The sequence below is a fragment of the Tachypleus tridentatus genome, chromosome 10 (genome assembly GCF_004210375.1).
Source record: "Tachypleus tridentatus isolate NWPU-2018 chromosome 10, ASM421037v1, whole genome shotgun sequence".
NCBI classification, from domain to species: domain Eukaryota; kingdom Metazoa; phylum Arthropoda; class Merostomata; order Xiphosura; family Limulidae; genus Tachypleus; species Tachypleus tridentatus.
In genome coordinates, this window is record NC_134834.1 from 6709186 (window position 1) to 6735448 (window position 26263).

At 35.0% G+C, this 26263-nt stretch overlaps 1 protein-coding gene across 3 annotated transcripts in view; it reads right to left on the reverse strand.

Moving 5' to 3' along the window:
* Positions 1–26263, reverse strand: part of LOC143228693 (histone lysine acetyltransferase CREBBP-like) — a 44563-nt gene that overhangs the window by 13709 nt on the left and 4591 nt on the right. For all 3 annotated transcript variants that reach the window (XM_076459962.1, XM_076459960.1, XM_076459959.1), the window contains exon 2: positions 15741–16570. In XM_076459962.1, coding sequence (XP_076316077.1) covers positions 15741–16570 — 830 coding nt within the window. The remainder of the gene's footprint in view (positions 1–15740; positions 16571–26263) is intronic.

Here is a 26263-nt window from a genome sequence, read left to right on the forward strand (position 1 = left end):
AAGTCTGATTACAACATCTTGTTGTGTTCTGAGAATGGATTGCACCAGGATTAGCTAAGTTTGAATTTCACATACATACATCTCTATCTTGTAATCAGTGTACAGGCTATAGCTTTTCTTCAACTAATCACCACTAATGTTTCTACATTGTTCCAGGATCTCTATGCCAGATCCATGCCCGGGTTCCAAGACAATTCCACCAACACTCCCTCAACACAGATAAAGTATGCTGTAAACCACTATCCTAACAATAGTCTTTCTTCATGTTTCTATTTAATTTTATGGAATATTTAACAATTCCAGGGGATGAGCAACCAAGATCACGATATTTGAACCTCACACACACTTCAGAGAAAGTTGGCTTCATATACATAACAAATTGTTTATTATGAACTACACTTTCTACAAAACATAAGCACCCATTTTGAGTTGTATGTTAGCTATGTAGAAAAATCTTAAACAGGTTACTGTTCACAGATTTCAATGTTAGTTTACACAATAAACATTTAAAATCTTTAGTGAATTAGTAATCATAAATTTGTAGGGTAATGTACACTTTAAATTTTTAAAATCTCAAGTGGGTTAGTAATTATACATTTCAATGGTAGTGTACACTGTAAATGTTTCAAATCTTAGGTGGGTTAGTAATCACACATTTAGAGGGTAGTGTACCTTATAAATGATTAAAATCTTAAGTGGGTCAGTAATCACACATTTGGAGGGTAGTGTGCACTATAAATGATTAAAATCTTAAGTGGGTCAGTAATCACACATTTGGAGGATAATGTGCACTATAAATGATTAAAATCTTAAGTGAGTTAGTAATCACACATTTGGAGGTTAGTGTACACTATAAATGATTAAAATCTTAAGTGGGTTAGTAATCACACATTTGGAGGGTAGTGTACACTATAAATGCTTAAAATCTTAAGTGGGTTAGTAATCACACATTTGGAGGATAGTGTACACTATAAATGCTTAAAATCTTAAGTGAGTAAGTAATCACACATTTGGAGGGTAGTGTACACTATAAATGTTTCAAATCTTAAATGGGTTAGTAATCACACATTTGGAGGGTAGTGTGCACTATAAATGCTTAAAATCTTAAGTGGGTTAGTAATCACACATTTGGAGGATAGTGTACACTATAAATGCTTAAAATCTTAAGTGGGTTAGTAATCACACATTTGGAGAGTAGTGTACACTATAAATGTTTCAAATCTTAAGTGGGTCAGTAATCATACATTTGAGGGATAGTGTACACTATAAATGATTAAAATCTTAAGTGGGTCAGTAATCACACATTTCTAGGGTAGGCACACTAAATGCTTAATATCTTAAGTGGGTATGTAATAATCATTTGAAGGATAGTGTACACTATAAATGATTAAAATCTTAAGTGGGTCAGTAATCACACATTTGGAGGATAGTGTGCACTATAAATGATTAAAATCTTAAGTAGGTTAGTAATCACACATTTGGAGGGTAGTGTACACTATAAATGCTTAAAATCTTAAGTGGGTTAGTAATCACACATTTGGAGGGTAGTGTACACTATATGTGTTTAAAATCGTAAGTGGGTCAGTAATCACACATTTGAAGGATAGTGTGCACTATAAATGATTAAAATCTTAAGTGAGTCAGTAATCACACATTTGGAGGATAGTGTGCACTATAAATGATTAAAATCTTAAGTGGGTTAGTAATCACACATTTCTAGGGTAGGCACACTAAATGCTTAATATCTTAAGTGGGTATGTAATCATACATTTAAAGGATAGTGTACACTATAAATGATTAAAATCTTAAGTGGGTCAGTAATCACACATTTGGAGGGTAGTGTGCACTATAAATGATTAAAATCTTAAGTGGGTCAGTAATCACACATTTGAAGGATAGTGTGCACTATAAATGATTAAAATCTTAAGTGAGTCAGTAATCACACATTTGGAGGATAGTGTGCACTATAAATGATTAAAATCTTAAGTGGGTTAGTAATCACACATTTGGAGGATAGTGTGCACTATAAATGATTAAAATCTTAAGTGGGTCAGTAATCACACATCTGGAGGATAGTGTGCACTATAAATGATTAAAATCTTAAGTGGGTCAGTAATCACACATTTGGAGGATAGTGTGCACTATAAATGATTAAAATCTTAAGTGGGTCAGTAATCACACATTTGGAGGATAGTGTGCACTATAAATGATTAAAATCTTAAGTGGGTTAGTAATCACACATTTCTAGGGTAGGCACACTAAATGCTTAATATCTTAAGTGGGTATGTAATCATACATTTAAAGGATAGTGTACACTATAAATGATTAAAATCTTAAGTGGGTCAGTAATCACACATCTGGAGGGTAGTGTGCACTATAAATGATTAAAATCTTAAGTGGGTCAGTAATCACACATTTGGAGGATAGTGTGCACTATAAATGATTAAAATCTTAAGTGGGTCAGTAATCACACATTTGGAGGATAGTGTGCACTATAAATGATTAAAATCTTAAGTGGGTTAGTAATCACACATTTGGAGAGTAGTGTACACTATAAATGCTTAAAATCTTAAGTGGGTTAGTAATCACACATTTGGAGGGTAGTGTACACTATAAATGTTTCAAATCTTAAGTGGGTTAGTAATCATACATTTCAAGGATAGTGTACATTATAAATGCTTAAAATCTTAAGTGGGTAAGTAATCACACATTTGGAGGATAGAGTGCACTATAAATGATTAAAATCTTAAGTGGGTTAGTAATCACACATTTGGAGCGTAGTGTACACTATAAATGTTTCAAATCTTAAATGGGTTAGTAATCACACATTTGGAGGGTAGTGTGCACTATAAATGCTTAAAATCTTAAGTGGGTTAGTAATCACACATTTGGAGGATAGTGTACACTATAAATGCTTAAAATCTTAAGTGGGTTAGTAATCACACATTTGGAGAGTAGTGTACACTATAAATGTTTCAAATCTTAAGTGGGTCAGTAATCATACATTTGAGGGATAGTGTACACTATAAATGATTAAAATCTTAAGTGGGTCAGTAATCACACATTTGGAGGGTAGTGTGCACTATAAATGATTAAAATTTTAAGTGGGTTAGTAATCACACATTTGGAGGATAGTGTACACTATAAATGATTAAAATCTTAAGTGGGTTATTAATCACACATTTGGAAGGTAGTGTACACTATAAATGATTAGAATCTTAAGTGGGTTATTAATCACACATTTGGAAGGTAGTGTACACTATAAATGATTAGAATCTTAAGTGGGTTAGTAATCACACATTTGGAGGGTAGTGTGCACTATAAATGATTAAAATCTTAAGAGGGTCAGTAATCACACATTTGGAGGGTAGTGTGCACTATAAATGATTAAAATCTTAAGTGGGTCAGTAATCACACATTTGTAGGGTAGTGTGCACTATAAATGATTAAAATCTTAAGTGGGTCAGTAATCACACATTTGGAGGGCAGTGTACACAATATGTGTTTAAAATCTTAAGTGGGTTAGTAATCACACATTTGGAGGGTAGTGTACACAATATGTGTTTAAAATCTTAAGTGGGTCAGTAATCACACATTTCTAGGGTAGGCACACTAAATGCTTAATATCTTAAGTGGGTTAGTAATCACACATTTGGAGTGTAGTGTGCACTATAAATGATTAAAATCTTAAGTGGGTTAGTAATCACACATTTGGAAGGTAGTGTACACTATAAATGTTTCAAATCTTAAGTGGGTCAGTAATCACACATTTGGAGAGAAGTGTACCTTATAAATGTTTCAAATATTAAGTAGGTTAGTAATCATACATTTGAAAAATAGTGTACACTATAAATGCTTAAAATCTTAAGTGGGTCAGTAATACAACATTTGGAGTGTAGTGTGCACTATAAATGATTAAAATCTTAAGTGGGTTAGTACTCAGACATTTGGAGGGTAGTGTACACAATATATGTTTAAAATCTTAAGTGGGTCAGTAATCATACATTTCTAAGGTAGGCACACTAAATGCTTAATATCTTAAATGGGTTAGTAATCACACATTTGGAGGTTAGTGTACACTTTAAATGTTTCAAATCTTAGGTGGGTCAGTAATCACACATTTGGAGGGTAGTGTGCACTATAAATGATTAAAATCTTAAGTGGGGCAGTAATCACACATTTGGAGGGTAGTGTACACAATATGTGTTTAAAATCTTAAGTGGGTCAGTAATCACACATTTGGAGGGTAGTGTGCACTATAAATGATTAAAATCTTAAGTGGGGCAGTAATCACACATTTGGAGGGTAGTGTACACAATATGTGTTTAAAATCTTAAGTGGGTCAGTAATCACACATTTGGAGGGTAGTGTACACAATATGTGTTTAAAATCTTAGGTGGGTCAGTAATCACACATTTGGAAGGTAGTGTACACTATAAATGCTTAATATCTTAAGTGGGTTAGTAATCACACATTTGGAGGGTAGTGTACACTTTAAATGTTTAAAATCTTAAGTGGGTCAGTAATAACACATTTCAAGGGTAGGCACACTAAATGCTTAATATCTTAAGTGGGTTAGTTATCACACATTTCTAGGGTAGGCACACTAAATGCTTAATATCTTAAGTGGGTCAGTAATCACACATTTGGAGGGTAGTGTGCACTATAAATGTTTCAAATCTTAAATGGGTTAGTAATCATACATTTGAAGGATAGTGTTCACTATAAATGTTTCAAATCTTAAGTGGGTTAGTAATCACACATTTGGAGGGTAGTGTACACTATAAATGTTTCAAATCTTAGGTGGGTCAATAATCACACATTTGGAGAGTAGTGTACCTTATAAATGTTTCAAATATTAAGTGGGTTAGTAATCATACATTTGAAGGACAGTGTACACTATAAATGTTTCAAATCTTAAGTGGGTCAGTAATCACATATTTGGAGGGAAGTGTACACTATAAATGTTTCAAATCTTAAGTGCGTCAGTAATCACACATTTGGAGGGTAGTGTACACTATAAATGTTTCAAATCTAAGGTGGGTCAGTAATCACACATTTGGAGGTTAGTGTGCACTATAAATGATTAAAATCTTAAGTGGGTCAGTAATCACACATTTGGAGGGTAGTGTACACAATATGTGTTTAAAATCTTAAGTGGGTTAGTAATCACACATTTGGAGGGTAGTGTACACAATATGTGTTTAAAATCTTAAGTGGGTCAGTAATCACACATTTGGAGGGTAGGCACACTAAATGCTTAATATCTTAAGTGGGTTAGTAATCACACATATGGAGGGTAGTGTACACTTTAAATGCTTAAAATCTTAAGTGGGTCAGTACTCACACATTTCTATGGTAGGCACACTAAATGCTTAATATCTTAAGTGGGTTAGTAGTCACACATTTGGAGGGTAGTGTACACTATAAATGTTTCAAATCTTAAGTGGGTCAGTAATCACACATTTGGAGAGTAGTGTACCTTATAAATGTTTAAAATCTTAAGTGGGTCAGTAATGACACATTTGAATGGTAGTGTACACTATAAATGTTTCAAATCTTAAGTGGGTTAGTAATCACACATTTGGAGAGTAGTGTACACAATATGTGTTTAAAATCTTAAGTGGGACAGTAATCACACATTTCTAGGGTAGGCACACTAAATGCTTAATATCTTAAGTGGGTTAGTAATCACACATTTGGAGGGTAGTGTACACTTTAAATGTTTAAAATCTTAAGTGGGTCAGTAATCACACATTTCTATGGTAGGCACACTAAATGCTTAATATCTTAAGTGGGTTAGTAGTCACACATTTGGAGGGTAGTGTACACTATAAATGTTTCAAATCTTAAGTGGGTCAGTAATCACACATTTGGAGAGTAGTGTACCTTATAAATGTTTAAAATCTTAAGTGGGTCAGTAATGACACATTTGAATGGTAGTGTACACTATAAATGTTTCAAATATTAAGTGGGTTAGAAATCATACATTTGAAGGACAATGTACACTATAAATGTTTAAAATCTTAAGTGGGTCAGTAATGACACATTTGAATGGTAGTGTACACTATAAATGTTTCAAATCTTAAGTGGGTTAGTAATCACACATTTGGAGAGTAGTGTACACAATGTGTTTAAAATCTTAAGTGGGACAGTAATCACACATTTCTAGGGTAGGCACACTAAATGCTTAATATCTTAAGTGGGTTAGTAATCACACATTTGGAGGGTAGTGTACACTTTAAATGTTTAAAATCTTAAGTGGGTCAGTAATCACACATTTCTAGGGTAGGCACACTAAATGCTTAATATCTTAAGTGGGTCAGTAATCACACATTTGGAGGGTAGTGTACCTTATAAATGTTTCAAATATTAAGTGGGTTAGAAATCATACATTTGAAGGACAATGTACACTATAAATGCTTAAAATCTTAAGTGGGTCAGTAATACAACATTTGAAGGGTAGTGTGCACTATAAATGATTAAAATCTTAAGTGGGTATGTAATCATACATTTAAAGGATAGTGTACACTATAAATGATTAAAATCTTAAGTGGGTTAGTAATCACACATTTGGAGAGTAGTGTACACTATAAATGCTTAAAATCTTAAGTGGGTCAGTAATACAACATTTGAAGGGTAGTGTGCACTATAAATGATTAAAATCTTAAGTGGGTTAGTAATCACACATTTCTAGGGTAGGCACACTAAATGCTTAATATCTTAAGTGGGTATGTAATCATACATTTAAAGGATAGTGTACACTATAAATGATTAAAATCTTAAGTGGGTCAGTAATCACACATCTGGAGGATAGTGTGCACTATAAATGATTAAAATCTTAAGTGGGTCAGTAATCACACATTTGAAGGATAGTGTGCACTATAAATGATTAAAATCTTAAGTGGGTCAGTAATCACACATCTGGAGGATAGTGTGCACTATAAATGATTAAAATCTTAAGTGGGTCAGTAATCACACATTTGGAGGATAGTGTGCACTATAAATGATTAAAATCTTAAGTGGGTCAGTAATCACACATTTGGAGGATAATGTGCACTATAAATGATTAAAATCTTAAGTGGGTTAGTAATCACACATTTGGAGAGTAGTGTACACTATAAATGCTTAAAATCTTAAGTGGGTTAGTAATCACACATTTGGAGGGTAGTGTACACTATAAATGTTTCAAATCTTAAGTGGGTTAGTAATCATACATTTCAAGGATAGTGTACATTATAAATGCTTAAAATCTTAAGTGGGTAAGTAATCACACATTTGGAGGATAGAGTGCACTATAAATGATTAAAATCTTAAGTGGGTTATTAATCACACATTTGGAGGGTAGTGTACACTATAAATGTTTCAAATCTTAAATGGGTTAGTAATCACACATTTGGAGGGTAGTGTGCACTATAAATGCTTAAAATCTTAAGTGGGTTAGTAATCACACATTTGGAGGATAGTGTACACTATAAATGCTTAAAATCTTAAGTGGGTTAGTAATCACACATTTGGAGGGTAGTGTGCACTATAAATGATTAAAATCTTAAGTGGGTTAGTAATCACACATTTGGAGGGTAGTGTCCACTATAAATGATTAAAATCTTAAGAGGGTCAGTAATCACACATTTGGAGGGTAGTGTGCACTATAAATGATTAAAATCTTAAGTGGGTTAGTAATCACACATTTGGAGGATAGTGTACACTATAAATGATTAAAATCTTAAGTGGGTTATTAATCACACATTTGGAAGGTAGTGTACACTATAAATGATTAGAATCTTAAGTGGGTTAGTAATCACACATTTGGAGGGTAGTGTGCACTATAAATGATTAAAATCTTAAGAGGGTCAGTAATCACACATTTGGAGGGTAGTGTGCACTATAAATGATTAAAATCTTAAGTGGGTCAGTAATCACACATTTGGAGGGTAGTGTGCACTATAAATGATTAAAATCTTAAGTGGGTCAGTAATCACACATTTGTAGGGTAGTGTGCACTATAAATGATTAAAATCTTAAGTGGGTCAGTAATCACACATTTGGAGGGCAGTGTACACAATATGTGTTTAAAATCTTAAGTGGGTCAGTAATCACACATTTCTAGGGTAGGCACACTAAATGCTTAATATCTTAAGTGGGTTAGTAATCACACATTTGGAGTGTAGTGTGCACTATAAATGATTAAAATCTTAAGTGGGTTAGTAATCACACATTTGGAGGGTAGTGTACACTATAAATGTTTCAAATCTTAAGTGGGTCAGTAATCACACATTTGGAGAGAAGTGTACCTTATAAATGTTTCAAATATTAAGTAGGTTAGTAATCATACATTTGAAAAATAGTGTACACTATAAATGCTTAAAATCTTAAGTGGGTCAGTAATACAACATTTGGAGGGTAGTGTACACTATAAATGTTTCAAATCTTAGGTGGGTCAGTAATCACACATTTGGAGAGTAGTGTACACTATAAATGCTTAAAATCTTAAGTGGGTCAGTAATACAACATTTGGAGGGTAGTGTACACTATAAATGATTAAAATCTTAAGTGGGTTAGTACTCACACATTTGGAGGGTAGTGTACACTTTAAATGTTTAAAATCTTAAGTGGGTCAGTAATCACACATTTCTAGGGTAGGCACACTAAATGCTTAATATCTTAAGTGGGTTAGTAATCACACATTTGAAGGATAGTGTACACTATAAATGCTTAAAATCTTAAGTGGGTCAGTAATGACACATTTGAATGGTAGTGTACACTATAAATGTTTCAAATCTTAAGTGGGTCAGTAATCACACATTTGGAGGGTAGTGTACACTATAAATGTTTCAAATCTTAAGTGGGTTAATAATCACACTTTTGGAGGGTAGTGTACACTATAAATGCTTAAAATCTTAAGTGGGTTAGTAATCACAGGTTTGGAGGGTAGTGTACACTTTTAAATGTTTAGACAGTTAATACGAATACACACACCTCATTAAATGTGTGATTTTGTAAGACCAAACAGACCTGGACAATTTGGACTATCTCTCTCCAAATATTAAAGTAAGTACTGGAGTACATCTGCTTGACTGTTTTGTAAACAGAAATCAATAGTAGAAACTAATAAATATTGTGTTTTTTTATAGCAGTCATGCATCAGTGCATTTCTGAGTACTTTTCCATTTTTAAAATGTGTGTGTAACATGTTATTCTACTAGTGATATTATAAATATGCACATGGAAATTGTACCTCCCTGCCATGGAACATGTTCTATTTGTTCGGTCAAACAGTCCAGTCTGCTTGACAGACAGTTCCAAACTGTTCCATCATGGCAACTCCCTGTAAAGTACTGTAAATTCTTCATATTCTAATATCAGAAACAGCAAACTGTAGTTGCAAATACAATAAATGCAATCTTGAGTTAAAACTGTAACTAAGATGTGGATGGATAAGGAGTTTCTTTGTTTTAATTTAGAAAGTATATTTTCACACAGTCCAAACCTTTGATTCAGAAACAATCTTCAAACTGTCAGCCATGATGCTAGAATAGAAATCCAGCAAATGATTTTACAAAGAGACTAAAAACTGTTCTGTCCCACCCTGAAATGAATAAGCAGAACATGCTGAGTCTGTCCACCTCTCAAAACCCTCATTAAAATGATCTAACCCTCACTAATTTGTTGACTTTCAAATCCTCTGTGATGTCTTTAAGACTGTAGTGGGTACTTAAGAAAAACCATAAAACTTGCACTTTAAATGTTTAGACAGATCAATATGAATACATATTTGACTAGGAATAATCCAGTAAACCAAATGCTGGTGATAACCAACAATTGCTCTGAGTAAAACTTTGCAAAATGTATCAGAAAATTATAATGTTATTACTGCCTTACACAATTTATTTTTACCCATTATGTTTTCAATATCCCAGTAAAAAATTACAAATTACTTCAACTACAGAATACTTATGACACTTAAGTACTTAAAGAACTGAAAATATCTTAACTTTCCATAGCGAGTGTTACTAACCGACAGGATGATGCACATCACAACAACACTAAATTCTGATGTACGTGTTATACTTGCAAAGTAACTTTATTAAAAAAACAATTAATATTTAAAAACCTAACAAAGACAGAGAAAGAGATCCCTTAATATTTCTACACTAATGTTTTTTAATTAGTAGCTACAAATCATTTAAATAGAAAAAATAAAACTCTAATGTTTTATTTAAAGTTTAACACAACACAGACTGAGAGAACTTAAAATAGGTCTATTCATAAAATAAGTCATGTCCAGACACAATGTTAGTGATTACATTTGGCAGAAATGTTCTTTCAGTGTGGTTTATTTTCTCAAAAAACTTTCATTTGCTGAGATACAAACAGTTTATTTATTAACAATAAATCCACATAATCAATGCTACCCAATACTTAAATAATGTGCTAACACTACATACTTCCCACTTTGCCAATTACAAGTAGCATCACTAAAAATGCCTGCTACAAAACACAATCGTTAACAAATCTATAAAATCATAGCACAGGTTCTCTAAGTTTATTAAAGATGCCTGCTACAGAACACAATCGTTAACGAATCTATAAAATCATAGCACAGTTTCTCTTAGTTTATTAAAGATGCCTGCTACAAAACACAATCGTTAATCTAATCTATAAAATCATAGCACAGGTTCTCTAAGTTTATTTTCATTTCATTTATCTTGGTTTTATTTCTTGCTAATTACCCCATTATAAGCTGGACATATTTTACAGAGGCAAATAGCACAGCTTTCCATCATGATAAACCTGCTATCTGACACACAAAAACACCTCTCTGTGAAATACTGTATTACATTTTGACAGTATAAAGACAACTAGTGTAACAGTGATGTGACTGTTGTAAGTACACCATCTATAAACTGTTTTGATAATTTAGTAAATACAAGCATATTTGTACCTACCTGAACTTACAAACAAATAAACCACATTGTTAAAAACAGTTTTGATGTTGGATTGATTGATTTAGTGTTTTATGGCACAAAGCAGCTAGGCTATCTGCTCCAAACGTCCAGTAAAAAGGTAAAAATAAATTAAATGTCTTTGTCAAAGTCCTTGATGATGAATGAGGTCCAGCATCTTTAAGGCCGAGGGTCTGGCAGAGCCATAGACCAGTGATTCATAGTCCAGTTTTGAACGAATAAGAGCACGATATATCTTGAACATAGAACATCAATCCGCTCCCCAACTGGTAGTAGAGAGAACACGAAGGACGTTCAGCGTTCTTGTGCATTTGACCCGTTGCTGCTTTAAATGTGGTATAAAGGTCAGCTTACGGTCAAAGATAAGCCCCAAGAACTTGGTCTCAGGGACCACTGGCAGCGAAACTTCACCAATACAGAGTTCAGGAACAGGGTGAATACCCCCTTGGCAGCAAAAGTGCATGCAAACGGTTTTAGAGAGAGAAAAATTAAAGCTGTTCGCCATAGTCCACTTCAGTACACGATTGAGGGCAGTTTGTAGTTGCTGCTCAATATATCTCATGTTCGGTGACTGACATGAGATGTGAAAGTCATCAACATAGAGCCCGTTTACACCAGTGAGAGGGAGTTGTTCAGTGATGGCATTTATCTTTATACTGAAAAGTGTGACACTCAAAACACAGCTCTGAGGGACTCCAAGTTCCTGTACAAAAGAACGGGAAAGTATTGAACCCACACAAACTTGGAATCTCCTGTCCATTAAAAATTTTTTAATAAACATAGGTAAATGACCACGCAACCCATGTATATGGAGGTCTTGCAAAATGCCATACCTCCATGTTGTGTCATAAGCCTTCTCAACGTCAAAGAATATTGAAACAAGATGTTGGCGTTTGAGAAAGGCTTCTCTGATTGATATTTCCAGTCGAATTAGGTGGTCCGTGGTGGAGTGCTGTCATCGGAACCCACACTGGGTGGGCGAGAGGAGGTTGTTTAATTTGAGGAACCAAACAAGACGAGCATTAACCATCCTCTCTAAGGTCTTACAGAGACAGCTCGTCAAAGCAATTGGATGGTAGTTTGAAACAATCTTGGGATTATTCCCTGGCTTAGAGAAAGATAAAACAATAGCCTTGTGCCAGGCATCAGAAAAAACATTCTCCTGCTAGATATGGTTAAAAACAATTAGAAGAATATCAAGAGAAGCAGGAGAGAGATAGAGCAGCATGTCATAGTGTACATCATCAGGTCCAACAGATGTACTGCCAGACCGCTGAAGGGCCATTTTCAGTTCCACCAGTGTAAAGGGACAATTATAGTAAAAAAGACAGTCAGTTCGAAAGGAAAGAGGTGAACGCTCTGCCCGAGTCTTGATGGCCAAGAAGGTGGAGGAACAAGAAGAAGTGCTAGATACCCAGCAAAGCTTTCACCTAGAGTATCAGCAATGTTCGCACATCAGGCACCTCCTGACCATCAGAGAGTAAGATCGAGAGGGGGACAGAATTGTAGTGTCCATTGACCTTTCAAATCCTGTCCCATATGACCTTGGAACTGGTGGTAGAAGATATGCTAGTTGTGAACTTAATCCAAAATTCCTTCTGGCTTTGATGTCTTACCCATGCCCGTTTTTGAGCCTTCCGTGTCAAGTGACAAGCAGAATTCCACCACAGACAAGGATATCGTGGAAAACGTGTCGAGGTTTTAGGAATGCACTGAGCAGCTGCTTGTATAATACAATCAGTTACGCTGCCACACAGTCATCTATTGATGGCTCATTCACGATGGCAGGATCAAGTTCTGCGAGAGCAGTGAATGTGAACCAGTCTGCCTGGTCCAGCTACCACCGGGGGTACGCGGTTAAGGTGGCACTGACCACGGCCAGTCTCTCTAAAATGTTTAGGAAAATGATCACTGCCTAGTGGATTATTGTCAACCCTCCATGAAAAATGGGAAAATAATAAAGGGGAGCAAACCGAGAGATCAATAGCGGTAAAGGACTGACTAGGTGCATGAAAATAAGTGGAAAAACCAGTTTTGAAAAGAGAAAGATTGTGATCAGAGAGCATATGCTCTACAGTGCGACCCCTCCTATCAAAAACAGCACTTCCCCAGAGGGGATGATGTCCATTAAAATCCCCCAGGATTAGAAATGGAGACGGCAACTGTTCAACGAGAGCATCAAGGTCTGATTAATCATATGTCTCTCCAGGGGACAGGTAGAAAGAAGTAACAGTGATGGTATGACCCAAGGAAACACGGATGGCTACGGCCTCCAAGGGTGTGTTGAGTGAAAAAGACAGGGTGGGCACATGCTGATCAACCAATAGTGCCACCCCTCCATGTACTCATCCATCACACAGCCTATCATTTCTGTACAAAGAAAAGTGCCGAATAGTGACTGTATCAGCAGGTTTTAGAAATGTTTCTTGTAAGACATACAGGATGGTAGGAAGCAATCAGTGTTTTGATATCATCCAGATTAGAACGTGAACCTTGACAGTTCCATGGTATCAAGGTGGCCATTTTTTAATAGCGGGTGGGCAAAGTGGCTGGAGAACCCTTCTGTTTACGACCACGTCTTTTTTTCCTTACTGTCCTTATTTGGAGGAGGTCTATCGACCTCCACGGATCCTGCCCTGGGTCGATTGGGCAGGTCTTTGTTGTTGGAAGGGAATTCCAGCGACTGAGGACGCGAACGAATGATTGTTTTGCATTGTGGGGTTGGAGAAAAAGATGTATCAGAAGAAATGCCTGTATTTGAAACTGAAGGATGTGGATCTTGAGATTTGTTGGACTGTATGGGAGGAACAGAGATGGGTGTAGAAGTTGATTCATCAACCTTTTTAACCATGGAGGGCAAAAGGCTTTTCATTTCTTTTGAAAACAATTCTCTTGGAGGTACAAAGAGATCTGTCTGCACTCCTACTGTAGTTGTGGAACGAAATGCAGCAGCATATGTCCGAGATGGAGTGGCGGACAGCAATTTCCGAGCCTCAGAATAACTAATGTTATGGGTCGTTTTCAAATGCTCCATCTCTCTTCCTCTAACCATTTTGGGCAAGAACAAAAGTAGGAAGGGTGGGAACCATTGCAGTTGACACAATGTGGGTCTGTGTGACACTCATAGGCATTGTGGTCCTTGCCACCACAATGAGCACATCAGGAAACCACGACAGGACGTCTTTGAGTGGCCAAACCACTGACACTGGAAACATCAAGAGGGTTTGGAATATACGGCCGTACCCTGCAAATTAGATAACCTGCCTTGATGGTGGCAGGTGCACGTGGTGATGCAAATGTCAAACCGAGGATATTTGTCGGCAGTGTAATTCCATCTTTGCGAGTGGAGATGCGCCACACTACAGAAACTCCTTGAGTGGAGAGACCAGCGAGAATCTCTGACTCAGGGACGTTCTTCAAGTCCCTCTCAACAATAACTCCTCGTGATGAATTCAAGGTAGCATGAGGGGTAACCTCAATAGGTACATCCCCAATTGCCTTTGAATTCAAGAGAAGTTCACTGTGTTGGGATGTGGATGTTTCAACCAATACGTCTCCAAATCGAAGCTTTTTTACTGACTTTGGAGAGCCAGCAATCCCTTCTGAATAAAAAGGGGGACATTTGCCCTATAGGTTTTTTCTTAAAGAGAATGTAATATGAGAAAATGGGGTACAGGTGTTACAGATGTTGAAGACTGCTGCTCAGAGTGTTCAAGATGTGGTCATTTACCCATTAACTGTTTTTTACTATTTTATTTAAATTTTTTGTTGGAGGATCCATAGGAAAAAAGGAAAATTTCAGTACCCACTGACCCCACCCACCATGGAGCCCTATGAGGAGACGCATTACAATGTCATGCAAGGACATTGCAACGCCAGGATTTCATGAGCACTATACCCAAACACCAGCATCAGACACAATGTCCACAACACCCATTGAGAACTTCCAACACTGTTACTTGGTTGACTCTAGCCCATGTGGACCAGCTGATTTACCCAAGGGTAGCCACCCAAAGACTGCCCGTCTACAGGAATTCAAGGCCAAAGTGGTGTGTTAGGGTTGGACCCCTCAACCACCAGGATCCTCTCCTCCCCTTCACAGGTCACCACAAACGGCAAACACGTGGGTGGATGTTTATTTCCCAGAGGAGGTAAACTGATGGAACAGAACCTTCCCTGGAGGTACCCTCACCACGAACAGGAATCCACACCGAGGGATTGATGTTGGAATCAACAGACAACTATAAAAATAATTTATCAGCTCTATATACACAGATCTACTAGTAGTAATTATTTAATAGTTGCTTTAACAGTCTGTAAAACAATGTGCAACAATACCCCATATTGTGCTTCACAGAACTGTTTTGTCTAACATTTTACTACTGAACTTATCAAAATATTTAAACCATGTTTTATCTTTAAATATAGTGAAAGCATGGATTTACAACTGTAGGAGGTAACACCTTAAAATTTCATCAGAATTCTCAATGATGCTTCACAATGTAAGCAAACACTTGAGCAGTGAATTCTGTTTTGGTTGCTATTATGTAACTGACTTGTTTAACAACATGTATTAAATAAAACAGTAATCTGTAATTGGTTCTTTGTTGTTACATCTAAGAATGTCAAGATGTTCCTTAGTTACTTAAAACTATGAAAACAAACTATTCAGTAGACTAGTGACAATTAACAAAGATAATTTCTACTACTACTAACTACAACCATTCATACTACATACACACTGTCATTCAATAATAGGGAAAATGTTTGTACCTTCATCACTGGTATTGGTTGAGAAGTGCTGATGGTCAAATGGTTAAGGGGATTCTGATGTGTAGAGTTCTGAGGGATAGCACTAGCTAACATAGTGTTGTGTGTCATGCCACTTGTTGAAACACCACCGGCAGGCATGCGTAGTGGTCCGGGACTGTTCAGGGTCACGTGGGGACCATTCATCACTCCTCCCTCAAGTTGTTGCTGTGTTTGGTAAGAATGCTGCAACTGTGACTGGGTGAACTTAGGTGGATGACTCTGTTGCTGCAGGTGTATTGGTATACTATTTGTTGTGATGGTGCCCAACAACTTACCCTGGGAGGTTACTAATCCACTTTTGTTGACCCCAGAGACCATGCTCCCTGCCGGATTAATGCCAATTGACATATTTGACCCACTGCTCAACAGAGTGTTCGGTAAAGCTGTTACGTTCACAGAGCTCATGGTGTGATTATGAGACACAGTAGACACCAGAGTCCCTGCTATACTACCAATTATACCAGGAGAGGACAAGTTTGAATGAGGACTCTGTACATGTAACACATTAGGATTAGAAATTGTGTGGTTGCTGGATATTCCTGTGTGACTCTTGGAACTTAGAAGTGCACCATGACCTGCCACTGCCTTGTTTTGTAGTAGATGAGATAACTGCTGTGGTCTAACACCAATATCTCCCTGGTTCAGTGGCGAATCCAGAGCACCATTCTGCATGTTCTGACCAGAGCGAGAGCTGGATGGCAACTGATAAGTCTGATCAGAACCCATATTTGAAGCATCTAACTCTTCTGGAAGTTCCTTCTCCAAATCCCACAGGTTTCCCAAATTAAAATCTGAAAAAAAAATATATAGATTTTTGTATATTAAAAATTACACAACCTCACTAATATTAACTTCTAGAGAAAAGCTTACAAAATAAAAAATCTTTACCTCAAACAATGTAAAGCCAAAAAAATCAAAGACAAACAAAGCTAAAATCTGGAATAAATACCAGTCCCATCATAGCATATGTAATATTAGGAAGTTGACTGTAAACAAAAACATACAGAGCAAGATTCTAAAAGCTATTTATTATACATCTTCTGAACACAGCACTCAATAAAATCAAATACTAACAGTACATACATGATATTCATGTATGATGGAAAACTGGAAAATTATTTATCACTATACCTTCTACTGGCTCAGCAGTAAGCCTAAGGGCTCACATTACTAAAACCAGGTTATGACAGCGGTAGGCACAGCACAAATAGCCCGTTGTGTAGATTTGTGCTTAACAAAAACAATGCCACAAGCATTTTCAGTGATAACATTATCCACATAAATATAATAGTACTGTCTGTTGTATGTCCATGTAACTACTATACAGGGTATGGATGGGACCATAACTGGTATGGAGGTTCATTAAGATATACACATTTTCAGTGATAACATTATCCACATAAATATAATAGTACTGTCTGTTGTATGTCCATGTAACTACTATACAGGGTGTGGATGGGACCATAACTGGTATGGAGGTTCATTAAGATATACACATTTTCAGTGATAACATAATCCACATAAATATAATAGTACTGTCTGTTGTATGTCCATGTAACTACTATACAGGGTGTGGATGGGATCATACCTGGTATAGAGGTTCATTAAGATATACACATTTTCAGTGATAACATTATCCACATAAATATAATAGTACTGTCTGTTGTATGTCCATGTAACTACTATACAGGGTGTGGATGGGACCATACCTGGTATAGAGGTTCATTAAGATATACACATTTTCAGTGATAACATTATCCACATAAATATAATAGTACTGTCTGTTGTATGTCCATGTAACTACTATACAGGGTGTGGATGGGACCATAACTGGTATGGAGGTTCATTAAGATATACACATTTTCAGTGATAACATTATCCACATAAATATAATAGTACTGTCTGTTGTATGTCCATGTAACTACTATACAGGGTGTGGATGGGACCATAACTGGTATGGAGGTTCATTAAGATATACACATTTTCAGTGATAACATTATCCACATAAATATAATAGTACTGTCTGTTGTATGTCCATGTAACTACTATACAGAGTATGGATGGGACCATAACTGGTATGGAGGTTCATTAAAAGATACACATTTTCAGTGATAACATTATCCACATAAATATAATAGTACTGTCTGTTGTATGTCCATGTAACTACTATACAGGGTGTGGATGGGACCATAACTGGTATGGAGGTTCATTAAGATGTACACATTTTCAGTTCTGAACTTTGTCTTACTTCCACTACGTCGCTCTCTGTTGATGGATATTAATCAAATTTAGCACGAAGATCTTTTGGGTCGATATGGAGGAACGAGCAAATTTTGGGTTTCATATTTTGCATTTTATACAATTATATATACAGAAGGCAACATTTCACATCCTAAAATACACTTTCAATAATTACCAACTTTCATAACTTATGTTCACTCGACAGATACTCTAGCTAATTTATTAATTACAACATGTTTTCAAAACAGCAATAATTATTCTAATGACACAAATACATTAGCAAATTTTCGGTGTTTACAGTGGTCTCCAGTGTTTACAGTGGTTTTATTTCTTTACGTAAAAATTACAGTTTTTGAATTAAAAAACAAGAACCAAACACCACAAAACTTTCATAAAAACAATGAAACATTTTATCTTGATTTCAGATGAGTTTTAAATTACTGTTTATAAAACTTTTAATAAATCTTACTTAACTCTGAATAGACCTTTAGGTAACAGTATCTAATGAGTTTTTATGGGTTTTTGGTCAGCTGACAAAGAATAAGTTTAGAATAAACGGTTATGGAACAAAAGCTGCTGCAGTTCAAATTTCCAATAACATATGTAACTTACGTAACAATTTAACCAAAACATTTGTTCATAAAACAAATAATCAAACTACACTAACAAAGCAATTCAGTTTGTATGTAGTAAACTCACAAATTAATACAAAAATACTCTGCGATGAAACAAATTTGTTACATTTCAAAGATTCACATGGAGAAAAGAATTTTTGTGTGATGTAATTTAATTAAATACATTCGCTAAAATTCTGGATTATACAGTAAACACCTGACAATTAATATATGTAAAAACACCTAGCTGTAAATAATTCATGACATAATAAACAAAGAATAAAAGATACATTTCCTTAACCCATCAAGTAATAACTTTTAACTTAAAGTAATTTATTAAAAACAACATCTAATAAAATGTGTAAAAGTTAAATAAAGAGAGAAAATCCCTAGTAGATGTAAGAGCAGAGTTTTTCAGTTATGTTTTTTTAATTTTAATTACACTAATATTTGAAAGGGTTACAATATATTATTTCATAACTTAGAGCACTGTAAATATGACAGATGGTATAAACTTAACAAGAAATAGGCTTAACAATAAATAACATAATTACAGATTTACTTCACTAACATTCAAGTAAATTGAAAATATAAAAACTGGGAAATATACATGGCAAATGTGATAAAATGTTTTTTTTAAATAATAAGAAAATCTTGCATACCTAAACAACCAGTAAAGTTTTGAAACAGTTACTGTTTACTGTTAAAATATGAAAACACTAAACATCCCTGATATGTAGTGTTCATGATTGTCAATCTCCCAATTTTTCTGACATGTATCTAGGAACCTTGTTCCAAAACACACTTGAATCTTTTGCTGAAATGTTAAAAGTAGCAACTTCCTTATACAGTTTCAGCACAGCTTTTGTTCACTTACAAAATGTTTAATAAACACCCCAAGAAACAGTAACCAAATGAATGTTTGATAAACAAACACTCGAAAGAAACAGTTACCAACTGAGTGTTTGTTATATACTCAAAAAAACACAGACCCACTGAATGAATATTAATTTAACACATTTAATACAATATCCAGAAGTGACTGTGGTTCACATTTTCTTTCAATTTATAAACTAAGCACACAACAAAATCTATACTATCAATGACAACAGATGTCGATGAGTTATATCTGTAGAAAAACATCACAAAAAAAACTGTGTGTGACCACAAGCAGTAAAATATTTAAATATCTATATTAGAATTATAAGTAAATATGTAGAAAATTTAAATTATAATTTTCACAGTAATTAATACTGAAATATTGAATGTTTCAAGATTTGCAAAACTTATTTCTAAACATTTTAAAATCACTTCATGTTCACTTATAAGTTGAAAAACGGTAAAATAAATTCATCAAGTTTTGTATCAAAACTTTCCACTCAGTATTTTAAACAAACCATTACTAGTTGGTAAAAATATATTCTTTATCACAACTAGTTCTCAAATACAGTAACCTCACTGGGCTGGTACTTCTCAGCCCCAAATCCCTGAACCAGTACCAGTCCACAAAATTGGTGAATGAAAAAAAATGATTTTAAAATATAGCTACTTAAATATATTACTTTACTAAGTTATTTAAAAAGTTCATACTGTGGAAAGTACTTGTAAAATCTGTGATCAGAACCTCTCAACAGGAGAGGCTGGGAACCATTCACTAGGGCATAAATCTGACATGATTACTGATTTCATGCCTAAATAACAGACTCAAAAATGAGTAACAAACCAGTACCTCAAGAGAATCTGTACAATCAAATGGAAGTTTATGATTCAGTCCTGACTGCTTTGTAAATCTGCAGTTGAAACATTTGATAGCACACAACAGTGTACTCAAAGAAATAGAAAACTACCACATTTAGTGAAGAACTACTGTTTAGTTTCTGAAGAGAGATGACCTGACACAGCCTTCAGCACAAGGGTGAGCCACTGTTGGTTTCTTTTGACATGCTTAAATCTATTTAGTTAGAAAACGGTTACAATCATTGGTATTTCTCGTTTTCTAAGCGGCATAGAAACACCAATGCGATCGATCGTTCACAAGAAGAAAAAAAAGAGGCCTCGTTCACCAGATTGTCTTGTTTCTGGCAAATCTAAAAGGACTAAAACTGTGAATCAAAAGTTAGGAAGAGTATAGTGCAAAATATCCGTCATTGCATCAAAAGTCAGTGACAGTCGTGCATTTTGTACAGTTTGTCACATCGATTTTTCTGTGGCGCATGGCGGATAAACGATTGTTCCAGACATACAAAATCGGCATCTCACCAACAAAAGGCTGAGGCGAAGACAAAAACGAGGCAGATAACAACATTTATAAATAAGAATTCAGAATATGAAACCATAAATGCAGAAGTGATGTTCACGCAATTCGTCATTGCTCATAATTTACCCCTAGCTGTAGCTGATCATGCAAATCATTTATTCAGAAAAAATATTCCCAGACTCTGATATAGCGAAAAAATATGGCTAATAAATGAGCAATATATAGCAGTAATAAATAATAATAATTATAATAATAATAAACAGCTTAGAGACATTGGTCAGGCCTAGTAGCCGCAAATGATAAAGGGCTCTGTCTACAATCATTACTCAGCCATTTGAAATAGTTGACATCTCTGTATCTACACACTTTCAATTTTGTTAGTTATTTTAATAGAAGATACTACCAAAAATAATTAAAGTATTATTTGAAGGTACTGAAAATGTCGATTATCCAATGGGATGGATGATGGCACCATGTGAGAATCAGAAGAGGAAGAAAGAAAGGTTCAAGGAAGAACTTCGGAAGAATGTAATGCAACAGTTCTGGACAAATAGTCACGTAAAGGAGAATGGCCGGTTTATTGTATTACCATGTATAAAAGTTTCAGTAAATTTTGTAAGATTGACACACACACAAATTTCCAAAAAATGTTTAATACAATGATTGTTGTTTACTGTATTTAGAAACTACTCAATAGAATATGTAGAACTGTGTAACAAAATTTATTTTCTTCAGTTTAACCTTTCAAAATTGGTTATATATTATATTTGACAAATATAGTAGGTAATTCTTAGCCTTAATCAAAGTCCCTAAATGACCAGAAGGTCCACTGACCCTTGAAGGTACTTCACAGTTTCAGTATATTTTCCACTGAATTAAAATAAAAACTTTGTGATTTATAAAATTTTAATCAGATAAGAAATTATAAATTTTTAACATAATAAATTTAATAACTGAGAGAATAAATAAATGGAAAAGCTTTGTCATCAACATTCTGTTTTCTGGTAGTCTAAGAGAGTGGAATGTTTCAAACCAGTCCAGTGTACATGTCAGAAACATTCTGACCGTAAGAGTTATGACCACGTATTGTCCTGCATATATATTAGCTTTCTTTGACTGTCAATTAACCAAAAGAAATTTGTTTACTACTTCTCTTACAATTGATTCAAACTTATGTACCACATGTACGCTGCATTTCATGTATTTCACTGTCAACGTTTCTCGAGGGCTTACCCCTTGAATAAAGTTCAGTGTGGTTTTGTGTTGACATATCAGTGTATAAAATAGAAGTAGACAGGTAACAAAAATCATATTTGAATACCAATTCTTATTCAATGAGATTTTCTACAAAGATTTTGATTTTATTAGGATGAACTAACTGAAACAAAGCTTCTGTGTTCAGTTGTTAAGGTTTAATAATGAAAGGAAATTATAAAACAGAATGATAGAAAATACAACACACTGCACTTTAAATGCTCCAAATGACCATCCGAGATTTCTTAGTTTACCGAGTTTAATACCCTACCAGCCTTGGGCAGCAAGTTTAAACACAGAAAGTGGAAATCTTTAACAGATGAAGTTCTGAAAAAGTAACATAAAAAAGTCAGATACATCGAGTTTCTCAAATGTAACATTACACCTCATTCATTTTGATATATATTGGTAATATTCTTAACGACTGGCTGCCACCTTAACAGATATCAACTGTGAACTACGCTGCTTTAAATTTATTTTGTAAATTAGTAACTGTGTATTCATAACAGTTCTATAACCTTGACTACGAAATACGTTTATTCTAATGTATGTCAACCATAGTTTTATTGGTAAAACCATCCACTGACCAATGATATTAACTCTGCAGAAGCCTGAATATGACAGTAGTTATTACCATAACATCTGTGTAGAAGTCTTAATGCGACAGTAGTTATTACCATTAAGTCCCTGTACATATTTGAATATGACAGTGGTTATAACCATTAAGTCTGTGTAGAAGTTGAAACGTGACAGTGGTTATAACCATAACATCCGTGTAGGAAACTGAACATGACAGCAGCTATTACCATAAGATCTGTGCAAAAGTTTATACATGATAGGCGGCTGTTACCACAACGTCTGTAGAAACTTGAATGTGGCAACTGTTGTTACCATAATGTCTGTGTAGAAGTCTCAACATGACAGTGACCATTACGATGACATCTGTTTATAAGTTAAAATGTGACAGTGGTTATTACCATAACTTCTATGTAAAAGTTTGAACATGACTGGTTATCACCATAACTTCTATGTAAAAGTTTCAACATGACTGGTTATCACCATAACTTCTATGTAAAAGTTTCAACATGACTGGTTATCACCATAACTTCTATGTAAAAGTTTGAACATGACTGGTTATCACCATAACTTCTATGTAAAAGTTTGAACATGACTGGTTATTACCATAACTTCTATGTAAAAGTTTGAACATGACTGGTTATTACCATAACTTCTATGTAAAAGTTTGAACATGACTGGTTATTACCATAACTTCTATGTAAAAGTTTCAACATGACTGGTTATTACCATAACTTCTATGTAAAAGTTTCAACATGACTGGTTATTACCATAACTTCAATGTAAAAGTTTGAACATGACTTACTACAACTGAATATTTTTGGATTTTTGCCTTAAAAACTAAGATCCATTTTGATATATTCTCATAAAATATTAAAATAAAAACATTCGTTATGGGGACAGATGACTCTTACAATTTTGCCAGGTTTAATTTTAAGTAAAATTCAGCATTACTTCCTAGAAGGATGTAAACCTAAAATTACTAGAATGTTGAATTTGGTAAATTGTAAATCTCATTGGTTTCCTTCAATTCTAAGTAATTTTACTTATAAACTAAACACTTAAAATTTTTAATGATAGCCTTACTACTCTGACTGTAAACCAACATTTTCATACTATAGAGAAGTTAAACCTTGAACAAAACGAGTGAACCTTTGAACAGAGTTTTTAATCGGGCTTACATATCTAGATCTGTTTATTATCAGAACAAAAATTATTTGTAATCTTTGGATCATCACCTTGATGTAATGAACTCGTCATGAAAGTTCAGCAAAGTTGGAGACAGAAACCCAACACTTTACATATGTTTGAATATTAAAAGTTAACGTTGGAGTTAACTGAACCAGTCAATGTCAGGGAGTGTTTGTTAGTTACAGTTTCTAGCCAAGTCAAGTGTTACTGTAACAGTGTTCAAAATTGTTGTGTTCATTATAGTAGGAAGTTTCAAGAGATATTTTAGTGCAATTGTGATCAAGGCATACAAGTGAAAGTAGCCTACAAATATTAAAGAAATAATTTCATAAATACATCTCAGACAACACTTATTTTGCTAAATAATCATAAAAAAAGAATTTGCAGAAGAAAGAAGTCTGTTACAACAGCATCAAAGCACCATCTTATCCAGCCCAAATTTGAAACTGAAGATAAAATTACATCTTCCATGTACTTGTTGCACTACAAATGTGAATTTCTTAAACTAGAAAGTTGTGACAATGTGATAACATATAGTGCAACACAAGTGTGTTAAAGTTATAATTTTTTTAATTTGCGACTGTGAAGCTATAAACGCAATAGCCTGATCTTCTAATGAACACAAACCAGTGATGCTTGTATGTCCACCTCAATACCTGACAGGTCTTCCAGTGCAACAGTTGGGTTCTTCTAATGAATATGAACCAGTAATATGGCGTGCATTATATTTCAGTGCAAGATAGTTGGGTTCTTCCAGAGAATATGAACAAGTAATATGGCCATATGTATATTTCAGTGCAAGATAGTTGGGTTTTTCCAGAGAATATGAACAAGTGATATGTTTTATTTTCTGCTTCATAAAATGCAGGTTAAGAAAACTGTTTACAGATACTCTCAATATGCAACTATAACCTTTAAAATAATGTACAGAAAAATCAAACACTGTGATTCAATACAAGGTAAGATATACTAGAAAGAACTCATGGTTATAATAAAACAGTCATCAGTACTAGAAAGAACTCATGGTTATAATAAAACAGTCATCAGTACCAGAAAGAACTCATGGTTATAATAAAACAGTCATCAGTACAACTTTCAAATATGTTTGGCAACTGTTTACATTTTTGGGGTAAGTACCACCTTACAAAAAATATATTCCTTTTAAAAGCTCCTAAATGCTCACTTGTCCTAAAGCGATATATCAAACAGTATCTTACGAGACCAATATGTAAATGATAAACTCTCAAAAGTAATTTCTGAACATTTAACTCATTGGGATTTAGAGTTATTTGATAGAAAAGTCTCAGCAATAGCTCAGTAAGTGAAGGTCCTGTTCATAATATTGGTCTTTCACCTTGTGCCAATGATTGTCATTACGTTGCATGGCATACAAGTAAACATATTTCAGGCTGCGAAACTTATAATGGATTAGATAAGATCTCTGAAGAAATTCTAAATAAAAGCAAAGAATGTATAATGTCATGCCAACCTCACTTTATACCTGATGCGTCTTGTCAATCTCACTATACCTGATGCGTCATGCCAACCTCACTATACCTGATGCGTCATGCCAACCTCACTATACCTGATGCGTCATGCCAACCTCACTATACCTGATGCGTCATGCCAGCCTCACTTTATACCTGATGCGTCATGCCAACCTCACTATACCTGATGCGTCATGTCAACCTCACTATACCTGATGCGTCATGTCAACCTCACTATACCTGATGCGTCTTGTCAACCTCACTATACCTGATGCGTCTTGTCAACCTTACTATACCTGATGCATCTTGTCAGCCTTACTATACCTGATGCGTCTTGTCAGCCTCACTATACCTGATGCATCTTGTCAGCCTCACTATACCTGATGTGTCTTTGTCAGCCTTACTATACCTGATGCGTCATGTCGGCCTTACTATGCCTGATGTTGATGCGTCAACCTTACTATACCTGGTGCGTCTTGTCGGCCTTACTTTACCTGATGCGTCATGCCAACCTTACTTTATGCCTGATGCGTCATGTCGGCCTTACTATACCTGATGCGTCATGTCAACCCTCACTATGCCTGATCGTCATGTCAGCCTCACTTTATACCTGGTGGTCTTGTCAACCTCACTATACCTGATCGTCTTGTCAGCCTCACTTTATACCTGGTGTGTCATGTCGGCCTCACTATACCTGATGGCTGTCATGTCAACCTTACTATACCTGATGTGTCTTGTCAACCTTACTATGCCTGATGCGTCTTGTCAACCTTACTACCTGATGTATGTCAACCTTACTATACCTGATCGCGTCATGTCGGCCTTGCACTATACCTGATGGTCATGCCAACCTTACTATACCTG